The following is a 22,302-nucleotide window of genomic DNA, read 5'->3' on the forward strand; positions in this document are numbered from 1 at the left end:
TGCTCTCCACTATTCCTAATCATTCAAGAAAAACTGGGATCCAAGAAATGTGTTAGTAGTCCATCAGTGATAGTATTATTATGTACGACTGGTTAAAGCACAGTGCTATTCAGGCCAAGGTCTTAGGATTGATTTCTGCATAGGGCTATTAGTTTAAATTTGTTCCACAGACCCAGACTGCACTCCTAACTGCAGACATCTTTCTTACAGCATAGGTCACTGGTCACAGGATAGGTGACTGACAAGGTGGTATATAAATGAAAATACATCTATCTCCACTAATGGAAAAAAAAAAAAAAAAAATCCCAAGTATGCATCCTACTGAGGGTGGGTTAACAGAATCTTTCTTATCTGTAAAGAATCAAATATATATTTAGATCTATGTTGTTAAACATATTTCAAGCCTAAAATATTCAACAATGGTAACATCTGACTCTTGATTTTAGAACTGTTTAATTAATAACCCACACAAATCTGCAGTCAAGGTTCTACTGGTTGTTAACCAATTTGTGTGACAAGCTGTTAATCCCACAGAGCTCCTTTTTTCTTTGCTAATCGTAAACTACCCACCATAGATTTTGCATATTTACCATTATTTGGTTCAGAATGTGAAAAACAGCTAGAAAATTATTCATAAAACTGTATTCTGTATTATTTTATTTTTCAGCCAGTGTCCACATTTAAAATGCAGAATTTGCAAGTATAAATTAGTCTAATAATTCAATTAAAAATAAAGCAAATCAACTTCCTTTAGTATCACAATACATAAAATGGTATTATAAACTCCAAGTGGCAAGGTTAACTATATGAAAACAATAATGCCAGAAGCCATGAAACTCACTGAATTCTTGATAGGTCAGCTTAAAGAACATTTCCATGTTCCAGGGCTATGCCTGAAACAAGCTTCCACTGTATTATAAAGGCTTAGCAATTCATTACATTCATGGCATAATATGGGATTCAAGCAAGATTTTATTTTTACAATGACAATAAAAACTCATTTAAACAAACAAACAAAAAAAAGTCCTCCTAACTGTTTAAAAACAATTCTATTTGGAAGGCAAAGTATATTTTAAAACATACTGACTTACCAAATTTCAACTGTCAGGCTGCTGACTACTGATGTGAAAGTTTTTATTTAAAAATATCACAAACATCTTTTTATTTAACAGTGAACTTTTCAATTTGATAAATTTCATTGCAAAGCAATTTTCACCTGAGTAGATTTGAAATTTAATACTTATATTTTTGGGGGGAGTAGGGAAAGGAAAAGACCCACGCTGTAGATCTGATATCAAGTTTGCAGTTAATTCTTACATGCTGATTTCCTAGAGTATTGAAGAAACAATCTGCTGTCACCTTCCCAAGACATACATGCCTCTTTCCCTTGTAAATCTGCTCTGACATTTTATAAATTCTCAGTATCCATAAAATATTTCCGCTTAGTTACCTATTCAAGCATGGCAACCCAACTCATTCAGTTCTATACAACAGCATCTATATTATGTACATGTTTAATTTCAATAGGAAACAGAAAATAAAAATTTACAGTGATTGAGAAAGGGTCAGAAAATGGGATAGGAAAAGTAATACTGTATCATCAGAATATCTTACTGTTTTATGTTTCAATGACAGAGTTTTTCCTTTATTATCTGAAATACAAAGAAGGCATAGGGGACCCCAGGAAAATAACACTATATATCAGAAAATTCAACGTGCTCCATCATCAGGATTTCCATCACACATTTAATTTCTTCTGTACAATTTTTATAAACTTATTTTTTGCTTTTCAGAATCATCAGATTTCCAGATTAAATTCAGCACTACACAGTATGCCCTTAAAATAAAATGAGGTTACCTGCTTTATTTGGATACCAAGTTCCCTTCCAGACAGCATTAAAATAAAGACAAGATAGACTACACAGATAAAATCCAGTATAATTCAAATCCAACAATGAAAAACTTCCCCATATTGTTGCAAAATTCTTTCTACTGAAATGCTTTGCTACAATAATAAAAAGCATACATTACATATAAAAGATACCAGTGTACTAAAAAGTGACAGAAGAGGACTAGCAAATCCTTCAAAGCACATTATATAAATGACTAGCATTTAAAAACATTTCTCCTATAAAATGTAGGTCATATACATTTATAAATTGGCGGTTTATTTCTAAAGCAGTGATGTGTGTGTTCAAATAGCTGTTCTGTACAGTATAATATCTACTTAATTCAAACTACAATAGGTTTGTCTTTCTTTGTATTGAAGTTGAATAAATTCATCTCATCAGTTGAGAAATCAATCTTGAAAAATAAGTATCTAAAAATCAAAGTAGAAAGTTTACAGTTATTGAAATGTAGCTATGAAATACAAAGAGAACTATCTATTTCACAATGGAGCTGAAGTCACCTCAAAACTTACGGGCTTGAATCTAAAACAGAAACAAATATTAAAATCCAAAGCAAACCACAAGGTTAGGTAGCAATACAGAAGCAGGGGGAAAACAAAAAACCACACCCCTTCCTTCAGTGTGATGGGCACTAAGTTTTGCGGTCTTCCTCCATCTTGCAGAAGAGTGGTAAGGCCATTCAATGCTTAGTGAAAAGTGAGTACAGATGAAGTCAGATTTAGCCTGTCTCCCCTGCAACTTCAATTATGCTGTGTAAACAGTGTTACGTTCCAATAGAAGGAACAATGGAATTTACTTATAAAAACTGATTAAAGATAATCATTTAAATGAAATATGGATAATTAATAACTCTGAAATGTTTTTAGAATTTTCCTGATGCTACTTGTAAAGTTAGCACTGCTATGTATTATTGCTTACATACAGTACAACATCATATGCCTTCTAACATAAAGCAGTACTGTGATTTGTTTGTACATATTTACAGATTCTTAAAAACAAGCTGTAAAAACATTACATACTTCAGACAATACAAATTAGCACATTGGTACTCACTTCAAAACAAATGGAATGCATAACATTAATAAACATCATAAAGGAAGACTCACATAAAAGTCCTTGATTGTCAAGACACGTTTATATATAAACTCTAACTGTGCAGAATTAAAGATTCAATCATAGGTACATCCTTATTTGATGAACCATATTTACAGCATGGTATTGCATAAAAAAATAAAATAATGTTTACAGGGTTTTTACTTTTTTATCCATTGGATTAAAGAAAGCAACAAACATAACAAAGAAATGTTTGTCTGCTTTAAATTGTTTCCTACCAAAGTTAAGTGAAAAAAGGAAACATAAGGTTTTTATTTGCAGAATATAGCAAAAACTGGAAAATTATTTCCCTGAAATAAAGCAATTTGAAACTGAAAAAGTTTAAATTAAATTGCAGACAAAAAATTTCCCATTGACTATAATAGTGCTTCTTCAAGTAAATATGCTGTAAAAAACAGTTCTAGTTTAAAATGTTCTATGAAATGTAGTACTACAGTAATGCCTACTTTTAAAGTTTCCCGGCTTTTTTTTCTTTAACAGCCCTTGAAAAGCCAAATGAATAAAATGAAGGAAGTAGCAAAAGATCTAACCTCGCTGACATTTTGCAAGTTTCTCTCACCTGTGGAAAGGAAAGCCTACCCTGAGGACAAGGCTCTTCTGCCTCTCAAAAAGATAAAATTACCCAACTATAGACAATCCTCAGCCAGGATTTAAAAGATGGATTTCTTTTCAATCAAGTAGTAGGTTTGCATGTAGAGCTGAAAAACTTATGAGCCACTCACAAATATTCTTAACCAAATGAAGTAATGTGCAATAAGAATTTATTAAAAAAAAAAAAAATCTTAGGTGTTCAAGACATATTACCTCATCTAAGGTGATCTTCAAACATGAGACTAGTACCTAAGTGAAGAAGCACACCTCACTCACATTGATAAATGAGTAAGGATGTAAGAGCATGTTTTTATACAATTTGTTCCCTGATAGAAATGAGAAACACAAGTTGCAAAAGGATATCTCATATCCTCAAATTCCAATCTAAAGCAGCACACAAGGCTACTTGTTTTCTCTATTAATGCCCAGAAAGAAATTAAGTAACTTTCTGAACCAAAGTGAGGAAACCCAAACTATTGAGGCATTTATCATAGTGATGGTAATACCAGGTAACTCTGGTGGGCATTTATAATTTCACACTAAGAGAGCGATGACTATCCTTAAAACGGTAAGTCAATAATTTATACTGCTACTATCACATATCTTAAAAATGCTTATAACCTCGTAGAAGAGTCTGCCATTATGTAAATTTAAAGAAATGTGTTGAACAGGATGAAATACCTGAATTTCTCCTTGCGTAACTACCTACCACTTTCAAAGGCCTTCCTTTTTAAGCTTACCCTAACTGCTCAGCAATAGAGTCACGTTCTAAAAACTGTGCTGGTTATGCTGAAACAAACAAAAGACTTTCTACTGTACCAAGAACTCAATGGAACAAAATTTTTGATCAGGCTGGAAAAAAAAAATCAACCCAGGAAATAAATGGCTGCTATCATCAAAAGTACTATGAAAAAACTACAAATAACTATCTAGGGTGAGCACAGTTCCATTTTTAAGATCTCACCTGAATGAAGCCTTCTTGCAATTAGGTGATGTGTACCTAACACAACACAGATCAATCTTAGAGTCAATAGTGGCAGAATTTAAATATTTACTTCAAGAAAGTCTAGTTCCTTCCAAAATTTGGCAGCAAAGAAAGCTGTCAAATGGGAAAACTAGTATTCCAAGCAAAGCTTAATAACCAAAATGTAGAGGAAACCATATTAAACATAATTAATATCCCTTATCATAAAACACCAATATATTCAAAATAAATGTGAAGGATGTTAAGTAAGGGTGGATATTTCTTTGTTCTCTTTCTTTATGAGAACAGTCTCAGGATAACATTAAATAAAAGAAAAAATAATTTAAATGGATAACACGCTCTATGGTGAAATAAAGACTGCAGATCTACAGGGCCAATATAAAGGTTAGAATGGAAATAAACAACAATTAAGTTTCATCTTCCAAGGTTTTTAAAATTTTAGATTATCATTGGTGCTATATCAGTATGTGCATTGTGACAGATGATGGAAATTTTAAATAAGAAAACAAAAAAAATTGGAACAAATTAATAAGGATAACAGAATCGACATAACTAATGTTATTTTCCAAAAATCAAAACTGCCCAATGTGTAACTCAAACCATCATTCTTCAGAAAAGTGTGTGTTGATATATATATATATATACACATATATATATACACATATAATTACTATTTATTGTACCATGCTGTATTATTTTCGGACAAAGTATTAAAAAAAAAAAAACATTCATGGTATAAGGATAAAGTCTGTAGTTTATTTAATATTTTGAAATGCAACAAAAAGTTTCCGATCACTCATCTAGCTGAAAAAGAAACTGTAGTTACTAGAATTAGTAAACACTTTTGGTTTGTAAATTGCAATGAGCAGTGTTCATTAGAAAGTAACTCAAGGTAAAATAAGCAATTAAAATGCCATTTCTTTAGTTTCTCTGGATACTGTTTAATTACCCAATCTATCAAGACTCTAGAAAGAGAAGGATTAAACCAGGTTTTATAGCTCCAAAGGTACCTCAATTTCCTTTTATTGCCCAAAATTAAAATTGTCAATTATGAGATGATTATGACATAACCATATCAAACCTAAAATTCTAAATTTTTTTATGTTGAGAAATCAAAAATACCAAATAGATTCTAAGTGCTCTATGTTAAATGAAGTATATATGTAAAGTAAAATACAATTAAGCTTTAAAACGTGGAATATACATTTTGTGTAAGCATTATGTTCTTGGGAATGTAATCTACAGAGTATTTTTTTTACTAAAACTTCAAAACCTTGATACCGGCACATGAAAAATCATAAAAAATATCTAGATACAACTGTACAAAGAAACTGACACTGATATGCATACTTCCTTAGAGAAGTAAATGCTTCAACTGTTGTGTAATTTGGTAAAAGTTTTGAAAGTATGCGTATTTTTAAAGTAATTAGGCTCTTAAATAGTGGAGTCTTAGACTATCAGATTTTTATTACTTTTTTCCTTCAAAAAAAAAAAATGTCAATATAATGCAAAATGAAAATCAAGGGTATATGGCATATCATTCTTTTTAAAAGGTGGTTTCTTGATTTCTTTTTCCCCCTATAGGACACACTAATTTATTTAAGCCATAATCTCTTGACATTTAAACTTTTAAGTTCACTCTGTCTGTAAAATATACTCAAGATTCCCTGCTGAAGTGCAATGACTATGCTGAAAAACTTAGAAACAGAATGAGTAAATTTCACACAATTACTAATCTCCTAAGAATGTACAATGGTATCAATTAGGAAACAATTGTGCGAGTCTTTTTTTTTTTCCTTTTTAACTTGGTGTAGGTAGAATAGCAAGTTTCTGATCTAAAACAAATAATGCACTGCTTCTATAAAGGTGACAACAAGTAAGGCAGTTCAAAGAATGCTGACTAACCAAACAAAATGCAATTATTGGATTATCTTGCTATTCATATCAGCTTAACTTGTTATAACTCATTGCTCTTAAATCTGTACAGCACTCCATCTTACACAGAGTAACCCCACTCTTGATTAATCTGTTCTAAAGTGCCAGTATTATTTACACACTTTTTTAGCCAAAAGTCTGGCCAGTTGTGGCATCAGGTGAAGCTGTCATCCCAGCTCTATTATCATTTACATTCACCAAGGGAAATTCTGGAAATTCAGCACTTGTCCCTGGTCCCCGAAGGTTCACCTGTCCATTGGCAGTGCTAAACTGAGTAGCTATTCCAGCTCTCGATCCATGATATGGAGCACGGAAAGGCTGTTCAAAGGAGCTCATTTGGTAAGCTTGGTGGACAGGCTGAGCCTCAGCTTTCTTCTGAGAAGTCACTTGATCCAAAAAGTCCTGTGTTGATGTGGCAGAAGCATGGTTTGTCTCATCACCTGAAAAGGGAAATGAGTGTTGTGAATCACCAACTATTAGTCCAAAGTGGGACTTATCTGGAGTTGTTCTTAGTGGAGAATTCATTCCTGATCGAAAGCTATTGATGGGCATGGCTGCATAGACTTGCTTGTCTATGGAAGAGAATGCTGGCTGATTTGGAAGGGTCTGGTTATCAGTCACAAAGTTAAGGCTCGGGCTATTCAAATAGGCATCATTTTGGCTAGTTCTGTCCAAAGCCTGCTGTAGAAACTTTGAGTATTCCTGCAACATGTTGGCTTTATCTGAAGAGGATGCTTGGGAGCTTGATCCAACATTCTCTGACTGGGTGACCTCAGGTACTTCTGAAGAATTTATTGATATGCTAGACGTCACCTCAGTGTCAGCAACACTGAATGATATTTCATGCTGTCCATTAGCTTTATGGGAATAATGATCCAACAGAGTCTGCAGTACCTCATCTGGAATAACATTTTTGTCATGATTACTCTTTATCTCCACATTCAGAGCCTGTGAATCTAATATGGATGCTGTGGTACTTTCATCAATGACACTAGCCACAGCTGCCTGTGTTACAGAAGGCTGAGAAGCTATGGTACCCACATTCAGCGCATACTCCCTACTGTTGTTACTTGCTGCTTGAAGATACCGCTTCTTTTTCAAAAATTGCATGGCATCATCATAATTAGTACTACTATGCACAGGTTTACTGGGCCCCTCTTGCAAGTTATCAACCTGATCAATGTCAGCATTGCCTTCTGAGTCCAGTAAACCTTGTTTATCCACAAGTTCAAAAGCATATTTTGAAACTTTGCTCTCTTCATATGTGGATAAAGGTGAAATTGTTTGATTTTGCTCCAGTGGCTGTTTCAGACTTCTCTTACTATTAATTTTTTTGAGAACCAACTTAGGAGGGTGTATTTCTCCTGACGCATCTTCTAAATGCGACCCCCCAACTGAAGAATGTGGCATTTCAACAGCATATTCTGCTACCATATACTCATCTTTTACTTTAGTACTTGAAGAATAAAGAGGCAAGTAATCATTTTTGTCTTTTTTCAGGTCAGATTTGTCCATAGCACTCTCTTTCTCCATCCCAGCTGATTTTTTCTCAGCTTTCTGCCTTTTCTTTTTTGGCAGTGAATTATCTTTTGGTGATGTAGAAAAGCCAGAATCTTCCTCAGATGTCAGAAGGCCACCTTTGATGGCACATCTGTTTAGTTTCTTGTCATGATTTTCATGGCACATACGTTTATGTTTCAACACACGATCTGTTCTGGAAAAATACTGTCAAATTCAGAGGGCAGTAGTGGGTTTTGTTTGTTTGGTCAACCAAGAAAAGAAAAAGAAAAAAACAGAAAGAAATTAATATAAAAATAGATATAAGTATAATAACATAAGCATTTACCAACTAATATGCTGAGTCAATTTTCTATTTAGAAGTTCTTTAAATAATTCTAGTAGCAAATAACATTTTCTAATTTAATTTATTAGAATTATTTGATCATTCAATTTAGGATGGAAGAATTTCAAACCACCTCTTACCTGTAAACAGTATTCACACTGGTAAGGTTTTTCTCCACTGTGGGTTCTCTTATGTCTTTCCATATGATATTTTTGAATAAATCGCATGCCACATTCATCACAGCGAAATGGTTTTTCACCTAGTACATGATATAGAAGTTTAAAACAAAACAAATATTGTGAAATAATGAATTGCTTTCCCATAAAAAAATCTCTAAAATAAATGACTTTTGAAAGTTGTCATAATTTGCTCTTTTTAAGTGAAAAAAGAGTAAGTTCTCTTATATTAAATATATCCTCCAATTTAATTTATCTATTACATTTTCTTTATAAAAAGGATTGGCATGTCCGTTGGAAAGAAAAAGCTGAAAGCAGGAAAACTCAATTTTCCTGCCTTTCTGTTATGTTTGTACACAACATACTCTTTCACAAATACCAACAGCATCAAGAATTCATGGCAATATGAACACTGTTTCAGTAGAGTAGCTGACATCTCTAATCTCTTTCTCAATCATACAAAATAATACTTTAGAAAATTATTTGAAAAAAAAATTTACCTATACATAATCCAACACAATTTTGGGGTACAGCTTTTCAATTTTTAATTTCTTTTTAAATACTTGTGGGTAAAAGAAATTTGAATCCCAGGAAAATATCTTAAAAATCTAATTTATTAAGATACTGTTAAAAAAACTTAGAGATTAATTTTCAAAAGTAAGGTTTGTTTATATTGATTCTTTTATCAACACAAACCACATTTCTCATGTTCTTTTGGAAATAAATTAAATGGACTGATATTAATTGGACACATTCCAGATACTTTTTCACCCCCAAGGACTTCTTAGGCATAAGGAATGATTATTATGGAAATCGGAAATAGATTTTATTGATAAAAGCTGTCTAAGAAAACAAAAGGGAGTGACAAGAAGTTATCTTGACTAATTCTTGTTTGATAAACTACTTTTTCTGTCTAGGCTTCAAAATTTTATTGAATACTTCTTCTCTACCTATAATCCAACAATAGGAGGTTAAATGTGTAAGACATACTACTTGTCTTCTAAGAGTATACAACACATGTGGAAAGACAAGACATACACGTTACAAAAACAAAACAAGGTACAGCTGTTTTACCTTTACAACTTTACATCTTCTTAATCTTTTCCTTCTTAATCCTTTCTTCAGCCAAACCAAAAATACCTACCAACTCACACTTTCCCCTACCCTTCTGCCTTGATTTATTCTGCCCCTTCAGTCAGGAATGTTCACTTCTCTGTGTTCAGACCTACATTCTCTTCAAAATCCAACCCATCTCCTCTGGAATACTTTGTCCCATTCCCCAAGGAGAAAGATAACTTTCTTTATGTTTAAATTTTAACAGAATTTCATCTGTACCTATATGGAATTCATTACTTTAAACTCAATTATTTTGTACATCTCTACTCTTCCACTAGATTACATTTCTGTAGGTGAGAACTTGTGCCTAATTCACCTTTATGCAGCTCAAAGTACCCAAGCACCTTGTGCAATTTGTGTCAAACTAATGGCATAAATGATGATTATTACAGAGTGCTACTACTATGAGCCGGTATGATTTGGAAAAGCTTCTTGGAAAAGTTAGAATCCTAAATGAGTGCCACTTGGAGAGATTGTGTGTATGATTAAAGCCAGGGAAAGAAAATTTGGGGGGTGGGGGGAATAACAGAAGAACTAAACGTTCAAATACTATAAGGCATCCAGGAGAAATGGTGCCTAAGAAGATAAATAATTAGGCAACAATTATTTGAAACTTCCAAGATTGCAACTTAAGTAATTTCTATAGAGTTACCAAATTTGGAGGCTGAAGAGATTTCCCAGTGGCTTTCAAACTGTGCTCCTAGGGGTTCCACGGAAGCCCATAAGGACTGACTGCTGCTGGGTGTCACAAAGACCCTTAAGCTTGCCACCCACAACTTAGTCCAGAATAGCTCCACCTTTGTACACTGGAGTTCAGAGTACGATTTCTTTAGAACCAAGGTTCACAGGCTAGAAAGATTATGTTAAAACAACTAATTTAGACCAATTCACTCACTGTACAAGGAAGAAATACTGAAATACAGAAAAGTTAAGAGGCTTTGACAAGGAACCTGGGAAAAACTTGATGTCTTTTGGAATCTAGTTCAATATTTCTCTGCTGTAACACAGTGCTTCAAGGCAAGGAATAAGAGGTTAACAAGTGAATGGGAGATTAAAGCAATGGAAGCTGAGAGAATAGCCCCATATTAAGGAAAATGGGAAGTGAAAGAAATTTGAAAAAGAAGGGAAGTAAGTTAGGAGGCAATCCATTCAAGAATAAGTACTGTTAAGGATGAGGAGATTAAAATGTTTGAAGGGAGAGAGGAAGGAGCCAGCCAAGATGAGAAATTGAATATGAATACTGAAATGAAATAGAAATGGAATATTATGGTGAATAATCAAAAGAACAAGATTCCAGAGGAACCAGGATGAGAAGGGAACGAGAGAACAGGTAATACCTTTGGAAAAGAGAAGTATCGGTGCAGATTTTGAAATGGAGAATGTGGATAATAGAGCTCATGGATGTAAGAATTTGAAGTCACTTATCAAAAGTGAGAAAGGATGAGAGAAAATCAGAGAACAGATTAGAATTAAATTAATTCTGCATGATATTTATGGATTAGAAGACTTATCTTGTTAAGGTGACAATACTCCTAAATTGATCTACAAATTCAATAGAAATTGACAACCTAATTCTAAAATTCATATGGAAATGCAGGGGGTGATCTTGAAAATGAAGAACAAAGTTGGAGAACTCACACTTCTCAATTTCAAATCTTACTACAAAACTAAAGTTATCAAGATAATGTGGTAATGGCATAAAGTAGACATATTATCAAGGAATAGACTTGAGAGTCCAGTTTGCCTTATATTTATGGCAAACTGATTTTTGACAAGGGTGCTGAGACAATTCAATGGGGGAAAAATCGATCTCAAGAAATGGTACTAGGACAATTTGATATCTACATACAGAAGAATGAAGCTGGCCCCCTACCTCACATCATATACAAAAGTTAAGTCAAACTGGATCATTTGTAAGAGCTAAAACTATAAAACTCCAAGACAAAATATAGAAGTAAATTTTCATGACCTTGGATTACTCAATGGTTTCTTAGATATGACACCAAAAGCACAAGGAATCAAAAAAAAAGCTAAATCAGACTTTATGAAAATTTAAAACTTTTGCATTTCAAAGGATGGCAACAAGAAAGTGAAAAGACAACCCACAGAATGGGAGAAAATATTTGCAAACCATACATCTAATAAAGGACTTATATTCAGAATATAAAGAACCCTCACAACCCAACAGCAAAAAGACAACCCAATTTAAAAATGTGCAAAGCATCTGAATAAACATTTCTCCAAAGAAGATACACAAACAGCCAATAAGCACATGAAAAGATGCTGAACACTGGTCATTAGGGAAATGTAAATCAAAACCACAAGGAGATACCAATTGAACTATTTCACACCCACTAGGATGCTAAAATAAAAACAACAATAACAAGTTTTAGCAAGGATGCAGAAAAACAGACTCATACATGCTGGTGGGACTATAAAATAGTACAAGCACTTTAGAAAACAGTTTTGACAGAACCCTAGAATGTTGAACATATAGTTACCATTTGTTTCAGCAATTCTACTGCGAGATATATACCCAAGAGAATTTAAAACATATGTCCACCCAAAACTGTGTTCACCAAAGTTCCTAACAGCCAAAAAACAAAACCCAAATGTCCATCGATAATAACACATGGAATATCATTCAGTCATAAAGGAACTGAAGTACTAGCATAATGTGATTAATACTGAAAACATTAAGCTAAGCAAAAGATGCCAATCACAAAAGGCCACACATTATATGATTCAATTTGTATGAAATAGTCAGAATATGCAAATCTATACAGGCAGAAAGATTAATGGTTGCCAGGCTCTGCAGGCAAGAGGAGAATGGGAGTGACTGATAATGGGTACCAGCTTTCTTTTTTTGAGGTGATGAAAATTTTCTAAAATCAGATAGTGCTGACTTGCACAACTCTGTGCATATACTAAAAACAACTGAAATGTACACTTTATAGGGATGAATTTTTTGGTGTGTGAATTACATTTCAAAAAAGCTGTAATTCAGAACAATACCACATAATAACACAATTGACAGCATGCAAAGTGAATGAGAAATGATGCTTTCCTCAGGGAGCTCACAATTAAACCCAAAATAAATTAACTGGAGAAAATAAAATCCATGTTTAAATTATCTGCTACATTCTAACAGATGATCCAGAATTAACAGCTTAAACATTTAACTAAAAGCAACATTAAGAAATTTCCTTTAGCATAAAAGTACCAGAAACACTAAGTCCTTAGCAATTTGTACCCAACTGTCCCTGTATTGGTAAAAAACATCCCTCTTCTAGCCTCCCAAACTATACAGAACAACTATGATGGTTAAATAGCCAAAGATGAATAAAAATGCAAATTAACCCTCTGAAGTCATTTTTTACTATTTTTGATTACTCACTGTTTCTATTCTTTCCTGTCTTCTGCTCTACTTTAGTATGTATTTCCTACTTGTTAACTCTATTGTCTTTCTTCATACCCTCGCTCTCTCCCATTCTTTTATCTTTTCTCCTTTACCTCCCTTTCTAATTAGCCATTCTGTAGACATAAGACTTCTGTCCTTAAGATTTCTGTTTATAGATTCAGTAACATCCTTACATGGTTAAAAAAAATAAAAACACCATAAAAGGTATACAGGAAAAATTCCTATTCCTACCTGTATGTTCTCCCCCTATAGGTAAAGGCATTTATTTGTGTGTGTGTGTGTGTGTGTGTGTGTGTGTGTGTATTTCCAAAATTTCTTAAGCAAGCACAAGCAAAAATAAATATATATTTTCATTTTTTTCCATTTTCATACGAAGCACTTTATTCACCGTGCTGCATCTTGTTTCCTTCAATTTATCTTGGAGATCTTGGTCAGCAGAAAGAGAGCTACCTCATTCTTTCTGATAGCTGATAATATTTCACTGATGGATAACTATGTGTAATATAATTTATTTTGCCTATTGCTTCAAATCATTTGCCATTATAAAGAATGTTGTAATAGATAACTTTGTAATATATTAATTTATATATTTGCAAGTGCAGACATAGGATAAATGAACAGAAACAGAATTTCTGGTCAAATATACTGCCAAATCAGTTTCTACAAGAGACGTTATCAGTCCACATACCTACTAGCCATGTATGAGTGACTTTTCCCTATAACCTTGCCATACACTACTATGTTATCAAACTTTTTGATGATTACATATCTAAAAGGTGAAAAAAATATTTCTGTATCAGGCTGAGTCATTTTATACTTCATTTTCTGTGAACTGTCTGTTCAGATCTTTCACCTATTTTTCTAATGAGTTGGTGGTCTCTTTTTTTTGATGATTTGTAAGAGCTTTATTAAGGAAATTGGCCTTTTGTCTGTAAAGGTCCCAGCTTCCCTGCCTCAGCCTCCTTTTCTTTCTTTTTTTTTTTTTTTTTTGGCTTGGTAGAGTTGGGGTTGTTTCGCTGCTAGGGGTTTTAAATTTTTTATACTTAAATTTATAAATATTTTATGATATTAGACTTTGAGTGCTCTTTAGGAAGGACTTCCCCACCCCAATTAGTCCATATTTCCAGTGGTACCTTTACAGTTTCATTTTTCACATTAAATCTCTGGTACATATGGGGCTCATTTTGAGGTATGGTTAAAACCTGGTTTTCCCAGCATCATTTATCAATGTTTGCCTTTTCTTGATCAAATGCCTTTATTATAATCATATACCAATACGTCTCATGAGTCTATTTCTAGACTTCTATTCTACTCTTCTGACTATTCACAAGACAGAACCAAAATGTTTTAATTATTAAGCCTTCATAAAATACTTTTATCACCTGATAAAAAGGCTAACACCCCATACTGCTCTTTTCCTCTGTTCTTGTGGTTGTTGTTTGTCCACTTTTCATATAAACTTCAGAATCAGCTTTTCTAGTTTTTAAGGGGAAGGAGGGTTTGTCTTAAATGTTTATGGTTCACTTATTGAGAAGTGATTTCTTTATGATATTGAGTCTTCTCACTGAAGAAAAGGTTATGCCTTTCCATTGGATCAAGTTTTCTTTTGAGTCCTCAGTGGTATGCTAATGATTCCTCATATGGGATTTCCACATTTCTTGTTAAATTTATTCCTAGGTACTTTATCTTTGTTTTGTTGATATTGTAAAAAGGGTATTTTCTTCTATTGTATCTTCTACCTTGTGTGTGTGTGTATGAATGTATGTACATATGTCTAAAGGTATTGTTTTCTGCTATCTTAAAGATTAATCATTTGTAGTAATTTTTCATTTGACTCTCCCAGGTTTTACAAGTTTACAATCATATTGCCCACAAAAATGATTTCTATACCTATAATATTTTTCTGTTGTCTACTTTTGCTAACTTCTGAAGCACTATGTTAACAAGTAGTGGAGATAGTGGGCTCTATATCTTGTTCCTGGCTTTAGTACTTTCTATGTTTCCTATTCTTGAATAAAAAATGAAAATAAAATGACTGATACATATTTCTCTAAGAAGAATAAAAACACCTAAATGAAATTTCATTCAGAGAAGACCTCTTTATTGATTTTCTCCTTGAGAGTCAGAACCCCTGATCTGTAAAATGAAGACAACCCATATAGCATTCAAGTGATTTTAAGACTGACAGGAAAAACTTACCAGAAGTATGGAAATGTTTCTACATTAAGGAAAGCAGTAACATGGAAAAACAATCACAAGGTATTTCACTAATGGTAATTTCCAAATACCCAAGGGCCCCGGAATTTCTCTTCTACCAGTCATCCACTGAGATCACTCAAGTCTTCCCCACTGTGTTATTTCCTCCTGGTAACTCTAACACTGCACAAACTCAGCTGTTTACAGGTAAGATACTTATTATAAGTAAGTGGTAACTACAAGGGTAAATTATATCAAGAGAGTTAATAAGGACATAAGTTTTATGACTGAACTAGCTGTGCCAGTTTGGATATATTATGTCTCCCAAAACACCATGTTCTTTAATGCTATCTTGTGGGGACAGATGTATTTAGTCTAGATTAGGTTGGGACCTTTGGATTGGGTTGTTTCCATGGAGATTGTGACCCACCTAACTGTAGGTGATAACTCTGACTGGATTATTTCCATGGAGGTGTGGCCCTGCTCATTCTGCCTGGGTCTTAATTAAATCACTGGAGCCCTATAAGAGCTCAGACAGAAGGAACTTGATGCTATAGCCATGAGAGACCTTTTGGAGACGGCCATCAAAAGCAGACTTTTGCTGACACTTTGCTCCAGAGAAGCTAAGAGAGAACAAAACACCTCAAGAACAACATTTTGAAGAATGTATAGGAGATGAGAAAGGAGCTGGAACACAACCCAGGATCAGCAGACGCCACTGGCCTTCCTTTGGTGAAGGTATACTTGGGCTGACGCCTTAATTCGGACATTTTCATGGCCTTCAAATTGTAAATTTGTAACCAAATAAACCCCCTTTATAAAAGCCAATCCATTTCTGGTATTTTGCATTCTGGTAGCGTTAGCAAACTGAACACTAGCTCACTAGGTCTTAACATATTAATCTGATATTAGACAGTTTCAACTAACCCTCTTCTCCCTCTACAGATCATGCTAATCTGGATTCTGCAGTTATAACCACATCAAAATGGTTCTTGATACTCACAAATTACCTTCACGTCAAATACAACCAAAACTTTTCAGCAGATCTCTCAACAGCATCCAACCCAGACAATCCTTTTCTTCCTGAAATTTGCTTTTCTCTTGACTTCTATGACATCCATGTTTCCTTCAACCCCTCTGACTGCTCATTCTTGGTGCTCTTTCTGGCTCACCTTCCTCCCACTAAGCAAGAAATGTTTTAGTTCTTCAAAGCCTTCTTCCTAAGCTTTTTCCTTCTCATTCTATATTCTGTTCTTTAGCAGGAAGGGAAGCTCATTTATTTCAACAGCTTTACTCTCAAATCTGAGTTCCAGACTCACGCATCCAAATTCAACTCAACTCACTTCTGTGACACTTGGGGACCTCAAATACATCACAATCCAAATTAAACATGTGATCTTCCACCCCAACCTTAGTCTTTCTCCAGAATCCCTATTTCTATTAATGGCACCACCATCCATATAGCTGTGTAATTCGGAGGCCTGCACAACTTCTCTTTTTATTTTCTCTATATCCAACCAATTTACAGGCCCATTTGATTCTACCTAGTAAACATCTGTCCAATCTATCCACTTCTCCATTTCCCACCATCATCATCAAAGTTCAAGATACCATCACTGCCTGGCCTGGGCATTATAATCTCCTCCTCCCTAATGGTTTCTCTGTCAATGGCTGATCAGATGACAATAAAAACTGGTTCCTCCATCATCTGGTCCCTGCCTTTCTCTTGTGTTTGATCTTTCTTCACAATCCACCCCCCTCCCTTTTTATACCCCCTCCCCCAACAGCTTTCTGTCAAAGTGGGCTTTCAATTCCTGGAATTTATCATGCTTTTTTCTCACCTCAAGGATCATTTTCTTCTAAAATATTTCCCCCAAACCAAGTCTTTGTTATGATACTGTATGTGAAGCACCTTATACTAAAAAAATAGCATCTACTGTTTTATTAATCAGAATGTTAGTGAAAATTATTTTAATAATGAAGTTTTCATAACTGTAGGCTAAAAAATTATTACAAGACCTAGAACAAAGTAGACACAGCCTAGTAATACATACTTATGACAACAGAAGGGTTTTTCCCATTTTTAATAAGTCATAAAAATGGGTAAACATAAAATAATAAATTATACCAACCCCCCCCCCCAAAAAAAATTATGCATTAACATGAGAAGCAATATAGAACAGTACTTACAGGCTATCTAGCCAGACTACCTAGGTTTGAATTATGGTCTCACTATGTCTTAACTGTGAGAAATTGAGCATGTTATTTAAACTGTTAAGACTTGATATTCTCATCTGTAAAATGGAAATAATAACAGAACCTCAGAAACAAACGTTAAAGGAGATAACTCATGTAAAGTAGTAATTTAAGAACGAGGCCTAGTACATTGTAAGAGCTCAATAAATGCTAGCTATTAACAACAGGAAAGAAGAAGTTGATAACAAATGATTATCATTTATATTTATATATTGATTATCACTATAACCCAGTAATTGGGCTATACCACCCAAATGAAAATACCCTTAAACTAGACAATAAACCCAGGAAAGGTAAAACAAGGAGAATTATTGAAATAAATGCAAAGACCAGTACCACACATACCATGATTTGCTTAGAAAATATAAGAATATCTTTGGTATATAGTCCTTCCAGGTGGTCAGAAAGATCATTCATTAGGCTAAGAAGTCATATACTATGCATGAAATTATATTCTATGAGAAATCATCTGAGATGAAATCACAACCAATGAAGTTAGATTAGATTATTAAACAAAAATTCTGAAGCTGCCAGGGTAACATGAAAACATAGCAGTTAAATAAAACTGGCAAAAACCCCTAAAGGCCTTAAGATAACTAATGAAAGAAACAATTTTTTAGGTAGCAGATTTGTTAAAATCCACCTTTCTAGAATAGAATCATTTTCCTTCCCTAGAATTGGAGGGTAGGGAGAAACTACTGCGTTTTGAAATTTTGGAAATACAGTTAAGATTTGCCCATTTTCTTAAGCTAACAGTTTGGGGTCACCACTCTCCACAAGCACCACTTAGAAAATGAAGAAAGAATTCTTCCACTTTTTCTGGGTTTCTTTTCCTTTCTTTTGAAGAGCTATGAAATTATACATTTACACGGTAATTTTTAAAGTACTCTACTTCTAGGATTCCTTAGGATGAAATAGTAAATGAGAGGAGGTGAACTGTTTCTTAGCTTCCATAAATTAGCTTTTGTACTTTGCTTTATGCAGCAGACAACAATGAAGAATGATCAATTACTTTTAGTAAGAGCAACATCCTAGGCACATGTTGAAAAGAACACCATTCTGATTCTGAAAATAAGTTAAAACCATACAATTATGGCAATTTCCACATCTCATTTTTCTACCAAAGTATAGCCAATACACAACTGGTACTAGAATCTAAACACATTAACACTAAATAATTGATGTCCCAATGAAGACACCTAGGTGTTAGGACAAGACCTAATTAAAATAACATTAATTTACAGTAAATACCATCTAAATGTGACATAACTATTTCCTAATCATTTAAAAAACTGTATTTCAGAAATATCACACATAAGTCTATCTCTAAAGATGCAGCTCAAAAATGTATCAAAAATTAGTGAAATGGCTATATCGTGGGTGTATCTGTGTCTCTACCAAAAAACAATTCTAAGTTAGAATCCCAAAATATAAAACAGATTTAAAACATAATCTAAGTAAACACTATCCTACTAACATTTTAAATTTGTCCTATCTGCTTTTGAACTTGATATAAACTCCCCAATTTCCATCCACCTCTTCAGTGCACTAAAATAAGAGGTAAACAGTGAAATCCACATTAAACATACAAGGTGGTTACAGAATTGGGCAACTCTATACTGAATTCACTATATTGAATCCGGTAAAAAGAAACCCCTCTCATCAGCTTTTCTTTCTTATATATGGCTTTCTCTCAATAAAAAAATGGATAAATGTGCATCAGTCCTTTTATTTTTTAATTAACTACGGTATCAGAGGATGAAGGACCCTTCTCTCAAAAGCATACTCAACAACAAAAATAAAAGAATTAAAAAAAAAATGGCAATAGTAAAAGAGTCAACACTCACACACACACACACACACACACACACACATACACAAAAGCATAGCCTTCATCGCTAAAATACTTTCCTAATCAGAGCCCTAAACAGGATCCTTTGGGTTTTTTGCCCACCCTTCCCTTATAACTATCTCTATTATTCTGCAATAAAATCATTTGCCTTTCTATGTAAACTGCAATCTATACTTTTATTTCATGTCACTGAGTTTGAGAAATACAGCTTAGATGCTCTCATTTGAGCATAAAGCATATACTGCTTTTATGCAAAGAATCCAGATAGACTGACTCAGAATTTGCAACAATTTCAGCAGCTATTATTTATGTATTTGCTGTCAATTAAAAGTTGAAAAGAACAAACAAGTACTATAGGTTCTAGAAACATGGCATGAAGTGTTCTGCTTTAAGTGCTCTATTTTTTAAAGATTCAAAAATACAGGGGAAAGTTGCAATCTTATCTAGAATGCATCTTTTTTTATGTAGGTCTTAAATTTTACCGAGCACCTACCAAGCACTTTCTGGGCACTCTCCCATTAAATCATGTCCATTCCTGTACTTAATTAAATTATCTGCATAAATCCAGTTAAAGGATAATTTGCCCAAGGCCATGGTACTAATAACCTAGCCCCAGGATTGAACCCCAGGTGGTCATCTTTCCTCTCCATAAAAGCTGCTCAGCACCGTATCTACCTCAAAGTTTATCTCAGGGGGGCCCCAAAGAGTGCAGCAATAATGCATTAAGTAGCATCCCAGGTTTTCACGCATTTAACAAATATTGAGTGTCTGATCCTCTTCCAGGAAAATGACAGTAGTTGGAATGACTGGAACCTAAGTGTCCTTTTTTTTGCATTATTTGGTAGGTTTTGACACATGTATACATCCTCAAAACTATCATCACAACACAGATAATTAACTTATTCAAAACCACAAAGATTCCTGTTATTCTCTACAATATTCTCTATTCCTTTTTCCTCTGGCACTTTTCGCTTCTCCAGGCAACTGTTTATCCCTGCTTTCTGTCCAATAGTTTATCATTATTATTTTGGGTATTTGCAAACATACATAAAATTAGAGAAGAAAATAATGAAGCTTCATGTACTAATATCTCAGCTTCAATAATTATCAACACCAGGCAGATTTTGTTTCACTATTCATTCTTCCTTGCTTTTCTTATTTTAATCAAGTAAACTTTGTATTGGAGCACAACAGTCATAGAGAAAAGTAAACAAATCATAATCCCAGTTCAATGAATTTTCACTAAGTCCACCAACTCATGTAACCAGCACTCAGGTCAAGAAATATAATGTTAATAGCACCTCCCAAATGCCTCTTGCAGCCCCTGGTCACTAACCTCTCAAAGATAATTACTATCTAGACTTCCAATACCACAGGTGATTTTGCCTTTTAATTAACCTTTCATTACGGAAATTTTAAAGCACATGAAAGTACACAGAAGGTATCTTAACCATATATTTAATTTTTCCGAAATGTAATATACCTCCAGAAAAATATACAAATTATAAACGTAGTTTGGTCAATTTTTCAAAGTGTACACACCTGTGTAATCAGCATCCCAATCAAGAAATAGAACACTGTGAACATTGCAGAAGCACCTCCACCCTCTCTACCATAATCACTATCCCAATTTCGAACATATAGTTTTGTCTTGTTTTCTAACTTCACATGAATGGAATCATTCAATATTTCTTTTGTTTCTGGCTTGTTTTAATCAACACTATGCTTTTAAGATCCATCCACAATGTGGTGTCTAGCACGAGTCTGCTCATTCTTGTTGATGTATAGTACTTCACTGTATGAATATACCATGATTTATTCATTGTACTGTTGATGGAAATCTCGGTTGTTCCCAGTTTGGGGCTATTACTAACAATGCTGCTTTAATATTCTTGTTCCTATCTGTTGGTGAAAATATGTACACATCTACATAGGGAATAGCAGAAATGACAGATCGTAGGGTATATGTTCAGTCTTGGTATACACAGTTTATCAAAATAGATATACCAATTGACAGACCCACTGGCAGTACATGAATTTCAATCATTCCACATCCTTGCAAGTACTTCGTGCTGCCTGCCTTGTACATTTTAGCCGTTCTGGGGTTTGTGCAAGTGATATCGGATTACAATTTTATATAACTTTTACCTGATGACTAATGACGTTGTATACTTTTTTACATGTTTATTGATTTTTTTTTGGGGGGGTGAAATGTTTGTTCAAGCCTTCTGCCCACTTTTCTACTAGCTTATCTTTTTCTTAATAGATTTGTTATAATTCTGATTTGTCAGGCTTACACTGTTCACCCTCTTGTATCTTTGATGAACAGACTCAATGTTAATGTAACCTATCAGGTTTTTCTCATTATGATTAGCACTTTCGGTACTCTACTTAAGAAATTCTTCCTTATACCAAAAGTGATGAAACTATGTTTTCTAAAACAGATTTTATTATTTTACCTCTCACATTTACATCTACAATCCATCTAGAGTTTATTTTTGCATATGATGTAACATAAGGAGTCAAGATTAATTTTTCCCATACACACAGCAACATTCAATAACAAGATCATCCTTTTGGGAAGTTTAGAGCCATGTATGCCGCCAAAAGGAAAGTTGGAAGTTAAAACTTGGGAATGTGTAAGACAGTGAATCTTGTGGTGGACGTCCGTGATTTACTGTATATATTAAAAAAAAGTTCTTTCAAGAACTAGAGCAGATGTACAATACTATTATAAGGAGTTAATAATAAAGGACTATATGGGAAAAAAATGTACCTATCACAAACTATGGACTATAGTTAAGAGTATTTTAATACTCTTTCATCAACAGTAACAAATGTACCATACCAATATTATGGGTCAATAATGTGGGGAGATAAGGAGTATAGGAGGATTTAGGTTTTATTT

General features: G+C 33.8%; 1 protein-coding gene across 5 annotated transcripts in view; it reads right to left on the minus strand.

Moving 5' to 3' along the window:
* Positions 1 to 640: 640 nt before the first annotated feature.
* ZNF148 (zinc finger protein 148) overlaps positions 641 to 22,302 on the minus strand; it is a 146,755-nt gene continuing 125,093 nt past the window's right edge. For all 5 annotated transcript variants that reach the window (XM_037837349.1, XM_037837353.1, XM_037837351.1 and 2 more), the window contains 2 exons: positions 8,518 to 8,636; positions 641 to 8,259 (listed from right to left, as the gene is read on the minus strand). In XM_037837349.1, the coding sequence (XP_037693277.1) occupies positions 6,661 to 8,259; positions 8,518 to 8,636 (1,718 nt within the window). In that variant the 3' untranslated portion in view covers positions 641 to 6,660. The remainder of the gene's footprint in view (positions 8,260 to 8,517; positions 8,637 to 22,302) is intronic.

The sequence above is a fragment of the Choloepus didactylus genome, chromosome 1, assembly GCF_015220235.1.
Source record: "Choloepus didactylus isolate mChoDid1 chromosome 1, mChoDid1.pri, whole genome shotgun sequence".
In the NCBI taxonomy this organism is placed as follows: domain Eukaryota; kingdom Metazoa; phylum Chordata; class Mammalia; order Pilosa; family Megalonychidae; genus Choloepus; species Choloepus didactylus.